Here is a 22,431-nt window from a genome sequence, read left to right on the forward strand (position 1 = left end):
ACTATAGCCAGTTCAAATTAAAAATGTCAAAGGGAGGAGTGCTTATCATACAAGACACTGGATCCCAAAAGGAACAAAATATGGAACTTTATTCTCTGCCTGATACACCTAAAACTTAGCACACCTAAACTGAAGATATACCATACAAATCCCCTACTCAACGAAGTAGGGGACACATTAATCAGGGAACTTAAGGGATGCATTGCTCAAGGAGTGGAGATGTACAATGCAATGAACTGTAGCAAACAGGGAGTGGAAGGGTTGTACAGCCTGCGTCTACAAAGCATTTCTGTTGTTTGAGAGATGGATTGGGACCAGGTACTGGAGGCACAGGGTTTGAAGAAGAGATCCCCCATGGATCCTTTGCTTTTTTCTTCCAGTGATATATTGATATCAGAAAGTCTCCCATATTAACCGATTGCAGACTTGGTAACTTTTTTGAACTTCAGTATTGCATTTTGAGTCCTAAGAAGCACACAAAATCTGGAAGTATTGATGTCTGCTTCACTGAGAGTTTCAAAGTCAAAACCAATCTACATGTTTGGTTGAGGTCTTTGGTTGCTTCTTTGGCTTCCTGAACCGATTGTTCTTGAACCTAGCTTTAACGATAAGTGAATAAAGCAAGTCTGCCTCAGCTGAACAATCATAAGGCACCTCCAAGATACTGCATTATCAATCCATGCACCAATTAATGATAAGACATAAGAAGTAAACCATAATGGATTAATGGTGAAGTGGCTTTATTTTCTTTGTTGAGTCGCTTCAAAGAGCCTGTAGTTCATCAGCAAAATTTTCCGGGGAGTGTGAAAAATAGTTACCTGTCAAGTAATTCCTCAAGTATAATTCTCTGTGAAGGTGTAACATAATGAATACAGCTTCTGGGGCATTGACCAACTGCAAGCTGAACTTGGTAGTCTTCGCCATGCCCTGTTTACACCGAATTTAAAACCGAAAATGTTAGTAAGAATTCATGTCCTTAATTGGCACTCAATCACACACCAACATTTCTTTGCCATTTTTAACTCCAAACTATAGGATTGTTACACTTTTGAACTGCAATTTTTTCATGTCTCATCCTTCTGTGTAGCTGCTTTTTCGTAAAGGCAAGCTCAGAAAGACCCAGACACCAAAAATTCTGATCACTAGATAGTAGACCAACCTTGAGATGTCGCCCGTGCAGTTCCAGTTGAAGAAGCATAAGTGAAGGCATAAGAGGCTCTTTCTACGCATGAATATGGACACCCTGCAAGTATCTTGAATGGTACAGGTGAAAAACTCAAAAGGGCTCTGACCCAGTTATGGTCCTAACTAGGAATTGAAGTGACAGAGAGTTCATCAACAGTCTTGTTCCTCAACATGTAAGCTCGTGAAGATTTGAAAACCTAAACTCTCATTTCAGACAAGGTTAGAAGATGGCATATCTAGAATTAACGTTAATACCTTTGCCGACACAAAGAACTTCATTAACAAAGATATCAAATGCTTCACACTCTGGCTCTTCAAATGGATCCAAACATTCCCTACAAATGCATCTCCAAGCATTTAGCAAGTCAAATAAAAAAAAATTCAAAAAAGTTAATGACCAAAATCCTCAAATTTCACCTTTCAATGATCTCTGGTCGGCTGAAATTAGACAACATCTACAAAAATCATTAGCACAAACAAATCACAATCATCTTCAAACTCTCACTAATCATCACAAATTCAAGATTTTGAGTACCTCATACGCTTGAATTACGCGGCGAATCATTAAATCAGAGACCTTGCCATCCTTATTAAGATCAGGATGAAATTGCTTCACCTTTATACACCAACAAAACAAAATAATCGATGACATTAGATTTTCATTAAATGAATGATCAACTATAAACATATATTATTATTATTAAACAACTACCACTAATCTTAGCACTATCTTTATATTACATCAACTAAATCAAAGTGAATGTCTTAATACTTTAGCCCTGAAAGCTGCTTTGATCGCGGCAGCAGAGCAACCAGGCTTGATGCCAAGTACTGTGTAAGCTGAAGAAGTGGAGAGAGGGGAATCCTCTTCAGCTCTCCCTAAGCAATGAGGCTTGAATTTAGAAGAAGTTGAAAGAGAAGGGAATAAACGAAGTGGGATTGCTTTGGAGGGAAAGTTGTGACAGTTATTGGGATTTGTAACGGTTTTTTGAAATGGAGGGATTGGAGGGAGAGAACTGTAGAAACACAAGGACTCCATTTTTCTGGTCTGTGGTTGTGATGGTGTTTCTACCTGCTTTTTAACTAACTAGTGGCTCCTGAGAGATGGCAGTTGGGATTTTTTGTGGAGGGAGCAAAACGGTGCGTTTTCAAGGTTCCTCCTCTGGCGTTAGTGATTTCCGACTTGGAAATTGATTAAAAAAGAGAAACCTCGATTTAGTCCCAAAAATAAATATATTCATTCTCAGATACATCTCAAACCTTTAAATTTATCAATTAAATCCCAGACTTTTTCTTTACAGTTCTCAATTATCTCCTTTTGTCTATTAATTTTAATAATTTAACTTTAATGTGCATATTTTCTGCACCAAGATATAATCATATTGAAGAAAATTTGAGGGAAAAAAGTTAATAAATGTTAAAATTATCGGTCTAATGTGCATATTTATGCACTAAAGCAGGCATCAATTTGAAGAGAAATTGACAAACATGTCAATGAACATTAATAGAAAGATGCGATTGAGAAGTTTTTGAAAAATTTTGGATCGAAACGATAAACTTTATAGGTTTGAGACTCAATTGAGAATGAGTTTTTGGGTTTGGGACTAAATTGTAGTTTCCCCAAAAAAATCTGACTTGGTAATTAACTTTTGTGGAACAATTATCCATGCAATAACTTTCTTTTCTTTTCTTTTTTTTCCTTTTATTTTGATAATTGTTTTACTAATTATAACACTTTTTCATAGCAAAATGGATTAAATTGACAAATTATTTAGTTTTACAAGATATCTCAACTGTGAGAGTTTTCCAAGCCAAGATGGGATTGAACCAGCTATAAAGTTATTGCTAACATCAAGAACACCAAGTTCTTCCATCTGCTCCATTTCATCTGGGAGAAAGCCGTGAAGTCTGTTGCTCCCCAAATTCAGTCTCTGCAACTGCCTCAGCTCTCCACAAGCTGCTGGAATTGTTCCATCCACGTAATTTTCCTGCAGATTTAGGGTCACGAGACCACTCTGGTTGCCAATACCATCCGGAATCTCTCCTCTTATGCTCTGTTATTCAAAATATTGAAATGATAGAGGTCTTTTGAAAGATCTCCAATGGAAGCTGGTAAACTCCCAGCAAGTAAACAAGTGCGGAAGTTCTGTTTTTGCAGAAACGAACAGTTTGAGAGGGTAGTTAGGAAACTGAGGCAGGAATCGCTTATCAGTTAGATTTTTTTTTCAATTTGATACTTTAATTTTCTGGCAACTAAGCTTCAGATTTTTTTTTTCATTTTGTTTTCTATAAAAATATTATGTTTGTTTTTATTTTTTAACTTTACCATTAAATATTAAAAGGATATATTTTCATAATATTATCAAATTTTTATTTTTTTAATTGACTATTTGTTAATTATTTTGTTAAATTAATTGTGTTTATTGAATGAAGTTGACTCGAATATTAATTTTTTTTTAATTTTTGAAAAATACTTGTCTCAATATTTTTTTTATACTAGAAAAATTTAACTAAACCTACAACATAGCATGAACCATCAATCCAGTGTATTACATAATTTATATTTTTTATTTTTATGACTTCAAATAACCATTATTTCAGTTTTTTTTTAATTACAATTCACTTAATTTATTTGTCATAATAAATAAATAGGAGTAACAATAACTTGAAATCACTATAGCAAGCAGCATCGCTCTTAATTAAACCCAATCTTAATAATTATAGTTGTTAAAATCAATTTAGGTTGATTTCGATGCCAAACTCAAATTATGAATTGGGTGGATTAATCCCTAGTCAATTAAAAAAAAATCAAAATAATATTATTTAAAAAAAATTAAAAAAAAAAATCAAGGAGCAGCATACTAGGTTAATTGAGTAAATTCTAATTTAACTTTTTGCCAGGACAAAGGGCAAGTCAGATAGCTCCGGATAGACCACCTATAACAGTGATGGCTAGGGTTTATTGAGAAATATCTTGAAATTAATGCATCTAACAACTCAAATACAGGAAAAGAAAGAATGATTGAGTTCTGGGGCCGGAAGAAGCCGTCTAGACGGTACATTTTAGTCTTTTTCTGCTTAAAGAGAGGTTTATTTACCTTTCGACGCTGTGGAAGGTTTACATTTGATGCCACTAACATACCCCACTTGCAAGAACGATCACTGTGGACCTCCATTGATGTCAGATTATGAACTATGGTCATAGCTTGCAAAAGCTGACTAATTTCCTTAGTTTAAGTCAGGTTGTGAATGATCATTAATGGATACCCCATGCCAGCAAGAGCAATGAGCTGGATGCCATATACGCTCTAGCTGTCTTCTAGTTTGAACATTATGATACTGGGCATAACCCAATTCAGCTATCATTAACAGATTCAATTCGGGGTCGACTCAGTTTGTAGATTAGGTAGATCAACTTAAATTATGAATTTAAAAAAAAAAAAAAACTTGAAAAGCTCGTTTTAGAGAATTTTTTCAAAAATAAATCTGAAACCACGTTGTTTTTGGTAGAAAAAAAGTTGTTCATCACATCAAAACAAGGCTCATCATTTATTCAATAGTTGAAAAAATTATAATTGGAGAACTCGACTTACAAAATTCTTGCAGAGATTCAGCCTTTCTTTCCAAATTGATTCACGTAGGAGAGAATGTATCTCTTATCTGACACATAACCTTCATCTATCATGTGCCCTAGCAACTCTGCCAAAACTCCATATATGATCTCAGCTTGTGGGTGCATTTTATCTTCGACAACAAAGCTGTGCAAGTTACTTTCAATCTCAATCCAACTTATTCCAGTTTCTTTGGCAACACACATTTCCTTCATTCTCTTAATAGTCTTTGCTCTTTCTTTCCATCTTCCTTTAGAAGAATATATATTCGCCAACAAGATGTAAGGAGAAGGCTTCTCAGGTGCTGATAAAATTAACTGCTCAGCTGCATATTTCCCCATTTCAGGATCTCCATGAATGCCACAAGCTCCTAGCAATGCTTGCCAAACAAGCACGTCAGGCTTCTTAGGTAATCCCTCAATAAAAGTCTTAGCTTCATTAAGAAGCCCTGCTCGACCTAACATGTCAACAGCACAAGCATAGTGCTCCATTCTAGGAGTGAGCTTATGAACTTCAGTCATGGATTTTAAGAACTCCATGCCCTTTTCAACTAAGCCTGCATGGCTACACGCATGAAGCAATGAGAGAAATGTAACATCTGTTGGCTCTACACCTTTCAATCTCATCTCTTTATATAATTGCAGTGCTCTAGAGCCATCCCCGTGACGAGCAGAAGCAGCTATCATAGAGTTCCAAGAGACTGAGTTCATGCAAGGCATTTGACTGAAGACTTTGGTCGAATCCTCCAAATCTCCACACTTTGAGTACATGTTAATAAGCCCATTGCCAACAAAGGGATTAGAACCAAAGCTCCGTTTGATAACTAATGAGTGAATTTGCTTGCCAAGACCCAAGGACGTATCTGCACCAAAAACCCCAAGGACAGCTGAAACCATGTTCGGGTCAATCTCAGTTCCTGCCTCTAATATTTTCACAAAAAATTGCATAGCTTCTTCCTCAAACCCATTTTGTGCAAACCCCGCAAGAATTATAGTCATGGAAACCTCATCAAGTTGTCCTGCAGACTCAAAAATCTGCATAGCATCTCCCATGCTTCCACATTTGGAATACATGTCCATTAGCGCACTTTCAACACGGAAATCTGATTGAAGACCCAATTTCCATAAATGTCCATGAATTTGACACCCTTCTCTCAATGCCTGCAAACCTGAACATGCCATCAATGAACTCAAATACGTCAAAGAATTCGGTTCTACCAATCCATTAGTCATTTCCACAAACAATCTCAAACTATCCCTGTATAATTCACTTTGTACTAGCCCTGATATTATTGCAGTCCAGGTAATAACATTCCTTTCAAACATCTCATCAAAAACTTGCATTCCTGAACTAGAAAAACCACATTTAAAATAAGATGTTATCAACGCATTCCCTACACTTATTTCCCTCTGAAAACCATTTAAAACCGCCAAACAATGCACTATCTTGTTAACAAAACCAAGCTCAGGCCTATCGCAAGCTGATAAAATCGAGGTCAAAGTTGCTTGATCTAGCCTATAAAAACCCAAACTTTGCATCTGTTTAAAGAACCCATAGCCCACATCAAAACTCCCATCTTTTAAAAACCCAGAAATCATTATATTCCAAGACACGGTATCTCTCATGGGCATTTCATCAAACAGCTTAGCAGCATCAGTTAAGACCCCATTTTTTGCGTACATAGAAAGGAGAGAATTCCAAATGACAAAGGCATTTTGTTCTAGGGGATTAAAGAATTCGTGGGTTTTGATTATAGAGGCAAGGAGAGAAGAACCTAAATGAAGGCAACCTTCTCTTCCACAAATGGACAAGAGGCGGCCTATATCTACATGGTTGAGAAGAAAAGATGAAGTCTTTGAAGATGGGGTGTGATAGGTTTTTGCTTTGAGTGGAGATGTCAAGGAGGTCGCCCATGAGAGAATATGGGAATTCAGTTTGTGGATTACCCATTTGGATTTCATCCATGAAAACTGGAAGCTTGTAGACTACCAAGTGTGCTTTTGACTAGAGGGAAGCAGGGGTGTTTAAATTTTGACAAACCTCAATTTTCCAAATCTATCAATTCTAAATTATGCTGAACTAAACATGTTTTCAATCAAGTCCCTTAAGGATCAAAAATTTCTTAATTGAGTCCTTCCATCCGTGTATGTTAACATTTTACAACATTTTATGCAATAAAATTAAATGGCATATTTTTAAGATGAGTTTAGACATTGTTTCTGAATTTTAGTTCTCATCCAATAAACATTGTTTCTTTTGTTTTCAAATGAGAAATGAAGAGTTCATCGCCTTGGCTTTTAACCTTAATCTATTTTCAGGTTCCAACTTCTTAATTGCCAGAAGGGCCTGTCCCTGGGGTCAGACTAGTCGATGATGACATGCAGACATGACAAAGGTCAGCTCAGCCTAGCATTCCTGCTACAAGTGCAAGGTGATGCTTGTAAATGTCTGTTTGACCAAAAATATAAAAAGGCAAAGGCTTCGTTGTCTTTTACTTCTTTCCTCTCCATATCAAGAAATGAATCGAAAGTAGATGAAAAGGCACAGAAAACCACATCAAATGCTGAATGCAGTTCTTTGAAACAGTCATTTACAATTGGAAATCAAAATACGTACTACTATTACGATATATAACCTCAAACAATAGGAAGTACAAAAATGAATCTGAAAGCTCTCTGGCACCCCTGCTTTATCTTCAATGTTAACTTATACAAGCTCTGTGCTGTGCAGGAAATGAGATAACTTTGAGTCCGGAAGTTGAATCTTTTTTTTATTATTTGATTGATCTGAAAGACCACTAACAATCAAATGTAGAGGAAGTAATCTTACTGAGCTCAATAAACTTCGTGTCCACTGTGGTAATTCCAGCCATGGAGTCTTATCCGTGGGGTAACACCTGGAGGAACTTCAAAAGATATCTTGATGGGCATCACCTCTCCGGGTACAAGTGAAAAGTAGTTGTCTGAGTAATGGACTGGGAGAATTCTTGTATCTTCTCCTTCCTTGTGGCCTGGTTTCGAAGCATGAACAGAGAAATATAGGAAAAAAGCAACTCCTTCATCAGAGCCGTTAATTTCAGAAACCTGCAAATCATCAGTTTCCCCTGAAAAACGTCTGTAGATCCTCTGGAATAAACTAGCCTCCTGTTTTTCCTCAGCTGCACTATTTACAGGCTCCACTGAGGCCATGTCAAAATCACCATCACCAATTCTGGTAACAAAATTATTCTTGTAGGTTAAACTTTTTGAGTCTGGCTTTTTGGACTTGTTTTCGACATGCATTTCCATTTCATAAGTGGACCCTTTGATAAAAGTGGTCGATCTAATCTTAAGGGGAACTCTCTTCTTCCTGTATGGCTCCAACAATTTGTAGTCTCCACCAGGCAGATGCAACCAGTAAAAATTCCTAGATATAACCCCATAATCTGACATCTTGTAGAGTTTGAGAAGAAGAAAGTAGACTGGCTTTGGGTTTTTTGATTTTGGATATTTCATCTCAAGTATGGGTACTGTTTTCTTTGAAGGAACAGAGAGCTTTTCATGCACTACATAATATGGGCATGTTCCTTCGAGATCCCATACCGATGCTTCAATGGCAACATCAGATAGTTGATCTGACAGAGTATTAACAACCTGTTTATGGCAAGAGAAACTAGAGAAGTCAGGGTAAGTATTCCGGAAGCAAGGAATGGATCGTGCCATGTGTAGCACTGTAAGAGATAACTATGCAGTTGGAAATTTCAATTAGATATGTGCCCCAAAGACGTGGAAACAATACAGTTCTAGTATGGTCATTTACCTTACCTCAATAAAATACGTAGCCAAATTTAGCTGGACATGGACTGGCTCTGCAGCACTGCGACAGCCATAAAAACCTGCTGTTTGGTCATGGAGATGGTCATAAAACTGACCTCTAAGACCTGTCCAAGGATTCTGAGTCTTCCAAATCAAAACACCAGTGTATTTGCTCCACATACGGGATGTCCAGCCTTCCAATAGAGCTCTATACTGAATGTAGTTTACAAGCTGAGCCTGAGATGATGGTTTAAACAGGTCAGTACAACAACAACAAAGTCTTAATCATACACCAAATTTGTCTCAATAAAAAGTTTAAATCCTTTGGAGCCGCTTCCATTCATGGAAGTTTAAGTCCTTTGTTTAAACAAGTGGATAGAGGCTTGAAAAAGATTTAAGCAATTGTAAGTAAATAGATGAAGATTTTATATACCTTCAAGCAAAAATCATTAAGATCTGTTGGGGTCCCATATAGTAGAATCTGATTGTGAACCTTGCCTGGTTTTGAATAAGGAATGTATTTGTGGTATTCCCATATGGGGTTTGGCACTTCTTCTACATACCCATCTGGAAGCTTCTTAAACAATGGAATTTTCCATCCTTCTGGCGGCATTGTAGCTTTGATGGTAGCAGCAACTGGCACTCCAACAGAACCAACCTCAGGATTGAATCCATATTTGTAAAAATCATCCTTGAAGAAACTTTCAGGGTATTGTATTTCATAAGGACCATCAGTGAAGTCCCCCTTTCCATTTGCAAAGCCATCCCACATTGATCCTTGGATATAAATGCGTGTACCATCAAGATAATTACTAGGATCTTCCGCGCTTGCAGACAGTTCTTGCACAGACTTGCCGGTGTTATGGAGACTCTCAAAATGAGGATGGAGCTTCAGCTCATCCTTTAAAGCATTGTTGATGTCAGGTGGTGGAACTTGTTCATTTCCACCCACCCAAAGAGCAAGACTAGGATGATTTCGTAGAAGCTTGACAGTGTCTCTTGCACATAGCATAAAAAGGTCATGGTCAAGTGGACCATTTGGATTTGAAACAGGGACACCTCTTCCATCAACATCTCCAGTTATCCAAAATTCTTGCCACACCTACAAGAATTACTACAGTATATGATTCATAGTTTAAAGACTGGGCCTACATATCCCATTAACTTTTAATAGAAAAACACCAATCTAAGGTTGCACATTGGAATTTGAAGCAGGATAATAGGATTAGCAAAATTATCGTCCAGCTTTTAACTGAAAGTATACCCCAATGCAAGCTACAAAAATTAATGATTTAAAGCCCAGCATAATTTGATAAATTCCAAGTCAAAATTCACTCTTGAAGAGACATTTTCAAAACATGATTACATTAAATCACATAGAGAGAATTACCAGCAAACCATAGATGTCACAGTAATGATAGAACTCTGGCCTCTCAGCTAATCCACCACCCCAACAACGGATCATGTTAAAATTCATATCTGCATGAAACTTGATATCTGTTTTGTAGCGTTTTTTAGAAAGCCTTAGCAACCCATCCGACAATATCCAATTACCACCGCGGATAAAAATAGGCTGCCCATTGACCTTGAACAACCTGTTCAGCCCAAAAGATATAAACATAGTTGTGGAATATGAGGCCAGAACTTTTATAATCAATCTGTTACATAAAATTTACACATTAAATACCTTCCACCAGTTGCACTATCAATATAGCTCTCAATTTTACGGAATCCATACATATGGCTCCATGAGTCGGACTCTCCATGTCCCTTTACATCAACAGTAATAGTGACATTGTATAATGCTTGCTTTCCCATTCCATTTGGCCACCATAAGTTGGGCTTGTAGAAAAAAAGCTGCAACATCACACAGTTTAGCACTCAAAAAGAAGTAATGGAAACCAAAATTATATGCATGCAATTAGTTGAAAGTTGAGAACAACGGACAGTCCCAAAGCATAGGTATTCGACATTGTACACGTCTGATTTTTATTAATTTTTTCATGGGTAAACATAAAAGGGCACTCATTATGTTTCCGCATATTGGCCTCAGTAGTAAAGAACAAAAGGCTGCTAACTCTTCATGTTTGTATATTCATTGCAAATGTAAATGGAATTAAAAAGGTGGTTAGTTTCCTCCACTTCATCCCTAATCGAGAATAAAATGCATCGTAGGAAGCCAGGAACTCCCACATTCTTACAGCAATATTCAGTGTTCATCTTATTAAAAGCAGAACTCTGTTTGTTATGAACATGAAATTTGGGTCTCGAACAATCACATGATTTTAGCAGTAAGAGATGTTCAAATGGGAGGATGTATTATCCAAGGCAGACATAAAACTAAAAGAACAAAGAAGGGGAAAATAGAGTGGGCACAAAAGTAATCCTATAGCTAAAAGGGCAGCAACAATGAATGCAAAGAAATGCATTAAGGAACCTCACAAGAAAATCAAGAGGATTATTCAAGTAAAAACATATTTGCACTAGGTTAGGATAAACAACAGGCTATGAGGATTGAATTGAACATGCTTGGGCAAGAACAAGTCAAAAATAATTTTCTTGCCACAAGCTACTCAAAAAAGATCAAATAGATGAGTTCCCTTCAATAATCCCCAACTAGTCATGAAAACCATTTTTATCCTTCATAGTATTTCTATAACTTAGAAATGCAACGAAAGGGCAGTCTGCTCAGAACAACAAAAGCAAATAATGTAATTCACCTGAGGAAATGTATGTTGAACACGTTTTCCAGAGGGGATAGACAGATGTTGAGTCTGAAGATGTTCTACTATGCAAACACCTCCTTCAAGTTCTGATGTCACTTGGATGTTCAGATCACATTCAACAACCGAGGAACTTTTGTTTTCCAACTCTGTTGAAGTATGCAGATATACCCTCTTGTAACCATCAAAAAAGGTTGAAACCAAGTGGGGATCTATTATTTTCACTGGCTGCATCAAATTGGAATGTATGAATATATAAGAATCCAAGCCTTCACGCCTTATACTGATAAGCTTCTCAAACGATATGAATCTTCCAATGTTACGAGGACATAAATAAGCAGGTCATGAAAGGAAATGCAACATGGTATATTAGACTCACCCCAGTGATGGAAATCGATACCTCATCCCATATGCCAGTGTTCCTATCCCTGAAGTAATAGAAAGGCAGCATTAGTTTTCTCATTCACTGCTATAACATAGGTCTGTGATGTTTGAAGGAAAAAACTATAGGATGTGAAGAAAGAATCTGAGGCAAACCACAGTTTTGAAGAAAAAACATCATAAGCAGCACAAGTGCAACAGTAAAATTTATTTTGCTATTCATCGTGAGGTTTTAAAATAGAGCACCTTCTCTTTTCCTGATGCATAAGCTACTCTCTATCCATATAATAACCCACAATCAATAAAAAGGATTTGTATGTGCAATTAAAAAGAATTACACTCTTCAGTTCAAAAAATAACCTTATAGGAGCCATCCAATCCCAACCCTCAACATATTGCGTGGCAACATCTTTTCCAATCTGAAATGAAAAAAAAATAATAATAATAAATGGATGTTAGCTTGAAATTTCTGCTCTCATTAACTTGTCAATTTACTTTCAGCTATTAACCACCCCAGGAAAACCAGAATATCTTTCTGTGGAAGAGGAAAACAGTTAGGAACAGGCAGAAGATAGAATTCATTAATGAGGACTACAGAAATGGTAGTGCACCTCATGATCACCACCCTGCCCCCCTTCTTGGGGAATTGTACCAGGATGATCTGGAGGGTGAACCAGAACAGCAAGCAAGTTTTGACCATCAGGATGTAGAATATCAGTAACATCAAGAGAATGTCTTCGAAACATCCCCTTTGGCAAGATCTTCTTGTTTCCATTTAAATATAGATCTGCCGAGTAATTGATTCCACGAAAATTCAGATCCAGATGCTGGTTTGCTGACTGTGAAAAGTCAAAGAATTAGAGACAATCCAAAGGAAGATTTTAAAAATCAATAATGAGATAAGAAAAAAATAATAATAATGACAAGTCATCATACATTAAAATGTTTGAAAGAAACTCAAATTTCAGCAATGTTTAAATAAGCAGGTTATGCCTCTTCTGAGGTTTCATACAATGCCGCAATCCAGTACCCATATTGATCAATTACAAGATGTAGAATATAGAATGAAATAGTTTGGGAGAAAATCTGAAATCAAGATAGATTCCAGTACACAAACCAAACTGCAGTTTTAATTCATAATTAACCCGAACAGGCAGTGAAGTATTGCATACCAGCTTACACTGAAAATCTGTGAAGAACCAGAATGTATAATACTCCCTTCCAGAATCAGCTATATCAATAATCGCTTCGTTTTCTAACCCATAAAAAGGATCAGGAACAACTTTGTTCTTCACCAGGGTTCCCAGAACACTATCAAAAAAAAGAAGGAAAAAAATAAACAGTAGCGCACATATGTTAATAGCGTTGCTATTGATATTCTTAGCAGATATTACATAAAGATCAATCATGCATTAACTAAAATGCAAGATCATTAAACATGATTGCCATCATATTAACTATTTACGATTCAAAAATTTCAGCAACTAAGTTTACTAGCAAATGTTAAAGAAGGAAAAAAATCTACACTAAATTAATCTTATGCATTATAATTTTAACACCCATGTTAATTAATTACAATTCAGATATTATTTATAAACAATACAGTCACAAAAATAAAAGAAAAAATAAAAAGAATCAGATATTTACAGAAACTGGACACTGGATTCAAAGAAGTTTAAATACTCCTTAATTGATTACTGATATAATTCAGTGATTTGGGCCATTAAATAAGCTTAAAAAAGGTAGAACTAGGATGAGACATTAAAGAATAATTAAGGATAATTGACCAATTAAGTCAACTGGGTCAACTAATAGAGCATTTTTTATCAAACTGAAAACCGATTCAACCAAACAGGGACATCAAAAACCAAAAAAAAAAACACAGAGGGACTATAAAAACATGATCAAATCCAAACAGAAATAAATGGGTTTCTCAAAAAGTAGCCAGATTCAAAGAAAGACAATGAATTTAACAAAATAAAAGGCAAAAATTGAAAATTTGGTATTAATGCATTACGTTCCAGGAACAGCAGCTTCCATCCATGGCTTATCAAGACCAGAAGGAGAATGAGTGGTAGTGAGTTGGGTCCCACTGAGATGAACCTCAGTTGATCTAGCAGCTAACCATCCTGAATCAAGCACTGTCTTCCCTATCTCTGCCATTCACTTTTTCAAAAAAATTCTGAAGGAAAAATCCACTCCAGATCCTAGAAAAAGTGAAGGGAACTCAACACTTCTCAAATAAAATGTAAGAGAAGATAAGACAGATAAGAGAGTAAAGACTCTCTCTCTGTTTATAGACAAAATCCGACAGAAATTAAATAAAAGACGTGACTTGCGAGCCGTGTCTTTTCGTGAAGACGGAGATTTCCATAGATGCTGTAGTTTAACCGATTATTATACAGCCAAGCCAGACAGGTTGTCTTTTTTACCGTGACTGGAAGCATAGTTTGAAGACCTGGGTCGGTGGCCGGCCTGATTCAAGGTTTGGATTCTAGATTTTAACTGAATTATCAAGTTTTGATCGGGTAGTTAGGTTGTTTTTTTAAAAAAATCAAAACGATATTATTTTAGTTAAAAAAAAGTCAACAGATTTACAGCCTAGTCTTGCCGGGTCGATCGGGTCGTCGGGTCAACCCGCCAAGTCAGCAGTGTCACACCAGGTTTTCCCTCTATTTTTTCTTCAGCCTGGCCCGGTTTTAGTTCCGGATCAATCAAGTCCCGGTTCGACTCGTTAGGCTGGGTTTCAAAACTATGACCGGAAGCATATCATTGATTGATTGAAAGAGATTGGCTTTAAGGTCTGAATTAAGTAGTTACGTATTTTTTATTTAAAAATATATTGAAATTATTTTATTTTATTTTTTAAAAAATTATTTTCAATATAAAATATCAAAATAATTTGAAAATATTAAAAAAATAAACAAAAAAAATTCAAAATTTATTGAAACATGGTTTGTACTGCGTTTTCAAACACCTCTTAATGTGTGTGAACCATATTTCTAAAAATTTTGAAATTTTTTTTGTTTGAAATGAAAAAAAATATGTTTTCAAATTATTTTAATATGCTAATATCAAAAATAATTTTTAAAAAATAAAAAATAAAAATTTATTTTGATGCATTTTTAAATGAAAAACACTTTTAAACAGCTACTACTACCACAATATGTGTTTAGGAACGCAAACCGCATTCTCAAAAATTTTAAAAAATTTTTTTACTTAAAATGAAAAATATATATATATATATATATATATATATGTTTTCATATTATTTTGATGTTCTAGTATCAAAAATAATTTTTAAAAATAAAAAAATATTTTAATATATTTCTAAATAAAAAAATATTTTAAACTGTAAGAATCTCCAACATAACTTTTGTTACTGAGAAGTGTTTGGGATCAAAGTTGTAGAACGTCTCTACATAATTTTGAATTTATTTAGGTTTAAAATTAAATTATTATAATTATTATTTTAATACATCACATTAAAAATAAAATTAGACAAGTATTCTTTTAATATATTAAAAAAAATTCTTTAAAAAATAATTTTTACAACATTATTAAATATGTATTTGATATTTTTTACTGCTACTTTGTTTTTTAATTAAAAATATACTAAAATAATAAGTTTTTATTTTTAATATTAATATAATAAAAATCCTAAAAAACATTAATTGAAATCAAATGTTTTCTTATACAAAAAATAATTTAGAAAATTAAAGCTACCACAATGACACGGGATAAGTGAATAAATAAAATAATAATAATAATAAATTATTATTGAAATGGCAATTTTTCACTCTAATCATCCCAGCTTTTAAAAACTATTGAAAAATGATGGGGTGTTTGGAAACATGGTAATGATTATTTTTTAAAGTATTTTTTATTTAAAAATATATTAAAATAAAAAATTTTATTTTATAAAAATTATTTTTGACATTTACATATGTTCTGAAAATATTAACAAATATTAATTTAAAATAAAAAAATAGTTTTAAAATACAAAAACAAATAATAATAATGTATTTTAAAAAATATATAATGCCAGAATTCAATCAATAAAAGTTTTGTGAAACGATGGTACCCGTAAAATTTCGAGAACATGGGGAAAAAATTGTCGATAACTATTTTATATATATATATAAACCTATAAAAGAAATGCATTGTAGAGAGGAAACACTTTGGATTCACATGGTGTTTCCACTCTCTTTTTTTTTCTTCAGTTTTTCTGATTATTTGATTTCTTTTTTTTTTATTTGATCTTTTTACACTATATTAATTTAAAATTTGGTTTTGTTATTTATCTTATTTGGGGTCTTGACTTCTCATGCTGTAAAGAAACAAAGTCAATTCTAAGTTTGTACTCGATAAATATTTATTTACATAAGAAAGTGCCACATATCGCTTTGTCCACCGCAGCACAAATCAAATAACCAGCTATGAAATTTAGATGCTCAATTTAGTAAATTAAATAACATTAAATTAAATTAAAATAATTAGAGTACAAATACCAAATTTTTAACGCTAGCAAATATCAATGACTAAATTACATGAAAAAAATAAGAGATCCAACCTCTTTTTTTTTCTCTTGATTTTATTTTAATTTGATCATTTCTCATTTAGTTTATTTGGAATTGAACTTGATAGTTTTTTTTTTATGTTGTGATTTTATTTTCATTACTCAGGTTACAAATTTGAAATGTTAATATAAGTTTACACTAATTTTTTCAAGTCCTTTTTGTCACATCAATTTTTTTTTTTCAATTTCATTATTTAAATGATAGTTTGATAAAAATTAGGCTTTGTGACTTTTTTTTATATTTTCTAAGGATTTACCATAGTCTCGTGGCTTAAATAACAAGTTTAGCATGCTAGTTTGGGTTGACTAGAATTTTTTTTAATTTTTTATAATTTAATATTTTTTTTTATCCTAGTCTTCGGTATTGAATAGTCAGGTATTGAACTTCATAATTTTTTCTCCTTTTCCTTCTATTTCGTTATCTCATTCATATAATTCAATCCAAAAGGGTTTAGTGGACTTACCCTACTTTGTTAGTGTTTTTTTTTTTTTTTTTTGGAGAGTCATTTATTTTAAAATTGATTTTTTAATTTTAATTTTTAAAATTAAGTTTGTTGGGAATTAGATATCATAATTTTTTATTTACTTTATATAAGGTTATCCTTTATCTTACAACCCAAGACACGTGTTCAACATATTAATTCGAGTTTACTCAAGTTATTTTATTATTTTTTTATTTTTTTTTCATTCAACATTTAAATGGAGATGAACTGATGCTAGTAGTTCTTTTATTTTTAAAAATATTTTTTTTATAAGTCATTGGAATCACTTTTTTTTTATTAATTTACTATTGTTTTTAATCATATAATTAAATAAAATTAGTTTAGTTATAATATAGCATATATCATAATTGGTATATCCTCTCCAATCAATTGTCGAACAAATTATTCACAATTGAACCGGTGCGTTTGCTTGTAAATATTTTTACCACGCGAGCAAATAGCGTAATGGTATTTAATCGATGATAATAGATATCATGAAATTTGAGATTGCTTTCAGCCGTTGAATCCATGGTCATTAATCCTAACTGGCTCAGCGTGTTGATCGGGGAAGTTTGACACCAAGCTTGGTTTTACTTAGTTTTCTAGTCTTCCATGAGAGATCGAGTCTTCCATTAGAGATTGATTGATTAAGCCTTTTCTGCCTCGAACCATGCTAGGAAGTTCACACCCATTGACCAAGCTTATTCGATAGTATAATTATAATTATTTTTTAAATAATTTTTATATATTAAAATATATGTTAATTATTTTTAATATCAACATGTTATGATCTAAAAATTCTAAAAAATATTAATCTAAAATTAATAAAAAAAATTAATTTTTTTTTAAATATTTTTAAAACATAAAAAATAAACATGCCAAAACAATCCCGGTATAAAAGCTTGGACAATTTACTAAGCATGCTCCTCAACAGTCCATGGTGTAGGACCCCGTGTTACAGACAATAAGCCTTTTGTACAAGACATCCCCTTTCCGTTTCCGAGAGTTGAAAGAAGCTTCCATTTGAATAAAATTCGGGAGGGAGCAGCTACATGTTAGAAAACTGGCTAGCATGGACCCATTATAGCTTTTTTTTTTTTTTTTTTTTCTGTATTTTAAAAATATTTAAAAAAAAATTAAATTTTTTTTATTTTTTATTAACTTCAAATTAATATATTTTTAGTGTTTTTAAATCATTTTGATATGCTGGTGTCAAAAATAATTTTTTTAAAAATAAAAAATATTATTAGTACGCATTTTAACACGAAAAATTATTTAAAAAACAATCACCAAACATGCAAGGTTGTTAAAAGGAACTTAATGTTGCTTTTAACTCTTCTTTCCATGGAGTGGAGAGTGCATCACTCTCCATTATTCACTTAAATAAATAGTTGAGAATGACTTCTATTGTTTCCGGCTAGATCTGATTTGGTTTAAAGTCAAATGCATTGAATCGAGTCCGACCCAGTAAAGTAAAAAAAATATTTTTTATTTTAAATTATGTTTTATTAAAAAAAAATTAGTGTTTAATATTATTCAATGATACTACATAAATTAAACATGGATCGTTTAATGATGTGGTGTTTGTAGAATTTGATCGCAATCCAAAAAATTTTTTTGCTAATATTCAATCTGATGTTGTTGCTCACTTAAATTTTTTTTTTAAATATAGTTTTTGTTTGATATATTTCACAAATGATAGAGTTGTAAATGGTTTAATAAAATAATAAAAATTATTTATTTTATAATGAGATGGCTAAAGGCAAATCCTTCTCAGTCCACTGCCTCGATCCTTTACAGAAAGGCTTGCAGCCCACCATTAGGCTCACAAAACCAGACACGTAGGCCCGCCAAGTAGTGCAATCACAGCCAAGTGATAATTTCAAGGTAATTTTTACAAATTGAGATTAAATATTTTTTGTAATCAATTTTAGGATAAATTAAATCCATGGCCGAGCTAATACATAAAAAATTACTTTACATGATTTTCATCTGTATTAAAATCAGAAAGGATAACATAGGGAATAAAAATCCATCAATTACCCGGTTAAAATTAAGATAGATTATAGTCAATGAATATTAGGAATGTTGGACGTGTTTCTATATATTAAAAAAATAAATGGAATATTTTAACCGCGTGGCATTATTTCTTTACAAAAGGCACCACGACACGTGGACAGATCTTGATCAATGATTACGGTGAATTTTATAAGTTCGAAGATCGTAATAAGTATAAGTTTGAGACGTGCAATTGGCTTGGATTTGACAGCTAGTAAATAATTTATTAAAAAACATCGTCTAGTTTTATTCCAAAGAATTTTTATTTTTAATTATTACCATATGCTACAAAGAATCATGACATGGTCTTAAACATTATTATATTTTAGACTGGACCTACCATAAATCAGATCTGATCAAGTAATTAAACCCGAGCATTAATTGATGATGGGCGACCCCTCATCAAAGACTTAGGACCAGATTCAGGATAGTTTTGAATTTCAACACGGTAAAACCTATGCCTGGCCATAAACCCCTAAGGCTTTCGATTTTTTTTTAGAAATATCATTATTTAAAAATAAAATCTAGCAAAATAACACAATTTTAAAAACATCAATATAAATTTTTTTTATATATATATTATGATTGAAAAATATGATATTCAAACTTGTTACGGTTAAAAAAAACATTACATTTTAAGTAAATTATAAAAGAAATTGCATGAATTACGAGAGAGAGGATAAGAGTAACAAGAGACTTTAGATGTTATTGGAACTTTAATTATGATATCATTAGTGTTTAAAATTTTTTTTGACTGGATGAATCCAACAATGCTAAAAAAAATTATCAATAGTAACCCGAGTACCCCGCACTTACCACCCGCATTCTAGTTATTATTGGTAATTTTTTTGGTATCGTTAAATTCATCTTGTTGAAATATTTTTAATATTATTAATAATGTTATAATTAAAATTTTGACGTGTTTTTAAGTTTTTTTATTTTCTTTTTTGTTTTCTCTTCTTTTTCGTGTAGTCTTGAAGATAGGGAGAAAAAAGATTGTAGTGACAGACCCGAGGCAAGTGGGTACTTGTTATATTTTAACTACAAATGTGGCGTACTGCAGTTATTATTAGTAATTTTTTTTGTGTTATTAGATTTATTTTGCCGAGGTATTCCATAATATCAATGGTATTGTAATTAAAACTTTAATATATATTCGAGATTTTTCTCTCTCTCTCCTCTCCATCATCATAATTTCCGCAACTCTTGAAATTTCCTTGAAATATTGTATTTTTCAATCACAGTAGATCTTCAATCCGTGCTATTTTATTGTTTGTTTTTAAATGTGTTATTTTATTAAATCATTTTAAAAAAACCGTACTAATAAGCGAACATACCCTAAGCTTTCTGGGTGGACCGTGTATCATTAATAGAAAGGACATTGCATTAAAATCTGTCCTGCTAGTGGATGATTTTTTGTCTGGAGATTGAAAGATTATCAATGAAAATTTGTATAGAAATAATTTTTAGTTCTTTTACTTTCAAAACACGTCGATGCAAAAAAAAAAAATATATAAAAAAAAATAAAGACTAATAATTCATCGATATGGAAACAAAATCAAGAGTACTACAATAATTTTTAAAACAAAATCTTACAAAATAAAACATAATAAATACGGAGCTTTTCTTTTTTTAAGACGTGCAAATATTTTCAAATTTTTCTATATATGAATTTTTATAGTGTTTATAAAATAATTAGTAATATATTAGTAACTACTTTCTAAGGTTTGTGTTAAAAAAAAAATAGACACGAATAAAAAAAAACATAAAATCCACGACATCCTAAAAATAATAATGATATTTTCACTTAAATTTTTCTCCCCTGGTTATATCTCTTTATTTTTTTTAAGTGGGCCCATGAAAGTAACTATTAAGTTATTCACTGAGCTTCGTAAAATGAAAATTTTCATATATAATTTTTAAAATATTTTAATTAAATAACAATCACATCAAAAAATAATATTATAAAGTTTGGATAAATTATCTTTATTTTTTTCCCTGGGTGTTTAATATAAAATCTTACTGTTATTAAAAGCTTATTTATTAACGTGATGCACCATGTTAACAAACATAAAAAGACTAAAAATCAAGAAAAATATATAAATTGCAAACAAGTAATTTAAAGGTTCAACCAGGTAATGGTTTGCTTGGAAAAGCTATGATTCGTTACCATGACTTTTTAAAAACTATAAATTATAATTTTTGAAAATAACACATGTAAATAATAAATATAATATTATTGTTTAAAAAATCTAAAAACTACAAACATAGATAAAAGCAAAAATCAGCAAATTAGTAAACCTAAACAAGCACTAAATATAATGTGATAATAATTGCTTTTCAAAAGTATATTTTATTTGAAAATATATTAAGATTATTATTTTTTATTTATTGTTTCAAAATCATTATTGAAAATAACATATCAAAACAATATAAAATATAAAAAAATAATTTTAAATAAAAAATAAAAATTAAAAAAAAACACAATTTAAAAGCTTTCCCAATCATACACTAAATGTATTTATATATAGTCCACCCCCCACCCCCCACCCCCTCAATCCATCAAAGTGGGTGGGTCCTTAACAGACATCTTTCCTTTTCAGACATGCCAAAATAATAATATTTAGACCGCGTTTGGGTGACGCTCAAAATCACAAACGGGAGTGCGTAAGTCACAACAACTCGATTAGCCATCAACACAAGCAAAATATAGCCATTCTTGAATCACTCCGGATATCACGGAATTGTTATTTTATTTTTATCAATTAAGTCCTCAAAAACTTACAAAATTCTGAACAAGTCTTTCAAGCTCCGTCAATGTCAGCAAATATAGTTGATTAATTCTATCAAAATTCACATGGAAACAATTTTTTTTTATTATTAATGTGGGTGTTTGGGTTAGTTTCTGTGTACCTCGACTAATTCCACGGACTCTGAAATTAATAACCATGTAAGTCTCTAGTAGATATTATATTAACAATTATATGGCTCGAACCTGAAACTATAAGAAAAATAAACCCGTTTATTTTAAGTTCTTACCATTATGCTATCTACTAAATGGTAACATGAAAATATTTTTTTGACATGGTGCATGGAGAACAATAAGGTGATTTGTTTGATACAATTATGGCATTTAAAAAACCGTTTTATGTTGTTTTATTTTTTATTTTTAAAATTCACACAATTTCATTTCAATAAAATAATTAGGTTGACCCACATCCAATATGATATTTTTAAACTTTAGATATACCTCCTAACTTGCTTTAAAAAAATACTCTACAGTAATTATATATATATATATGTGTGTGTACGCTACTTATTTTTTTTTTTTACTCCATTGTTTTTTGTTTTTAAATTATTTTAATATATTGATATTAAAAATATTTTTTTAAAATAAAAAATATTTTAACATATTTTAAAATAAAAAATAATTAAAAAAACAACTATTATTATAATATTAAATAAGTTTTGGTCAGTAAAATTAGGTCAGTGTTGGTTGTGCCAAAACCCACGATTTCAAGTCGGTAAAATGATGACTTAAAGGAAAAAACTTGTTTAGGGACTACTTAATACTTTCCAAGAGGACTAATTTGATATTTGCCAGCGAACCCTACCAAG

At 32.3% G+C, this 22,431-nt stretch overlaps 2 protein-coding genes across 3 annotated transcripts; both read right to left on the minus strand.

Moving 5' to 3' along the window:
• Nucleotides 1–70: 70 nt before the first annotated feature.
• LOC118060790 (pentatricopeptide repeat-containing protein At3g05340) lies at nucleotides 71–7,208 on the minus strand. The gene is made up of 8 exons (XM_035074058.2): nucleotides 4,809–7,208; nucleotides 1,958–2,174; nucleotides 1,721–1,801; nucleotides 1,603–1,640; nucleotides 1,441–1,520; nucleotides 1,160–1,243; nucleotides 819–927; nucleotides 71–664 (listed from the first exon to the last, which is right to left on the minus strand). The coding sequence occupies exons 1-8, from the start codon at nucleotides 6,755–6,757 to the stop codon at nucleotides 523–525; spliced, it is 2,700 nt and encodes an 899-aa protein (XP_034929949.1). The 5' UTR covers nucleotides 6,758–7,208; the 3' UTR covers nucleotides 71–522.
• Nucleotides 7,209–7,354: 146 nt separating this feature from the next.
• LOC118060785 (mannosylglycoprotein endo-beta-mannosidase) lies at nucleotides 7,355–14,069 on the minus strand. 2 transcript variants are annotated; one of them, XM_035074052.2, is made up of 11 exons: nucleotides 13,712–14,069; nucleotides 12,867–13,005; nucleotides 12,306–12,533; nucleotides 12,055–12,113; nucleotides 11,693–11,741; nucleotides 11,311–11,541; nucleotides 10,278–10,447; nucleotides 9,981–10,185; nucleotides 9,024–9,692; nucleotides 8,600–8,827; nucleotides 7,355–8,428 (listed from the first exon to the last, which is right to left on the minus strand). In XM_035074052.2, exons 1-11 carry the CDS (start codon nucleotides 13,855–13,857, stop codon nucleotides 7,631–7,633), a joined length of 2,922 nt encoding a protein of 973 aa, XP_034929943.1. In that variant the 5' UTR covers nucleotides 13,858–14,069; the 3' UTR covers nucleotides 7,355–7,630. The 2 variants fall into 2 exon arrangements, with proteins under 2 accessions (XP_034929943.1, XP_073260092.1); XM_073403991.1 differs by lacking the exon at nucleotides 13,712–14,069 and having other exon boundaries at nucleotides 12,875–13,005.
• Nucleotides 14,070–22,431: the final 8,362 nt, after the last annotated feature.

The sequence above is a fragment of the Populus alba genome, chromosome 13, assembly GCF_005239225.2.
Source record: "Populus alba chromosome 13, ASM523922v2, whole genome shotgun sequence".
Taxonomy (NCBI): Eukaryota; Viridiplantae; Streptophyta; class Magnoliopsida; order Malpighiales; family Salicaceae; genus Populus; species Populus alba.

Bases quoted from the DNA above. Each gene is read 5' to 3' on its own strand.
- LOC118060790 (XM_035074058.2), bottom strand. From the start codon at position 6,757: ATGAAATCCAAATGGGTAATCCACAAACTGAATTCCCATATTCTCTCA. The intron at 1,244-1,440 runs GTATTAACGTTA...AGATACTTGCAG, and splicing joins AGTTCTTTGTGTCGGCAAAG to GGTGTCCATATTCATGCGTA. The intron at 665-818 runs GTAACTATTTTT...TTGATAATGCAG, and splicing joins CTTGAGGAATTACTTGACAG to TATCTTGGAGGTGCCTTATG.
- LOC118060785 (XM_035074052.2), bottom strand. From the start codon at position 13,857: ATGGCAGAGATAGGGAAGACAGTGCTTGATTCAGGATGGTTAGCTGCT. The intron at 11,542-11,692 runs GTGAGTCTAATA...AATTTGATGCAG, and splicing joins TATCGATTTCCATCACTGGG to CCAGTGAAAATAATAGATCC. The intron at 8,828-9,023 runs GTATATAAAATC...CCATCATCTCAG, and splicing joins TTAATGATTTTTGCTTGAAG to GCTCAGCTTGTAAACTACAT.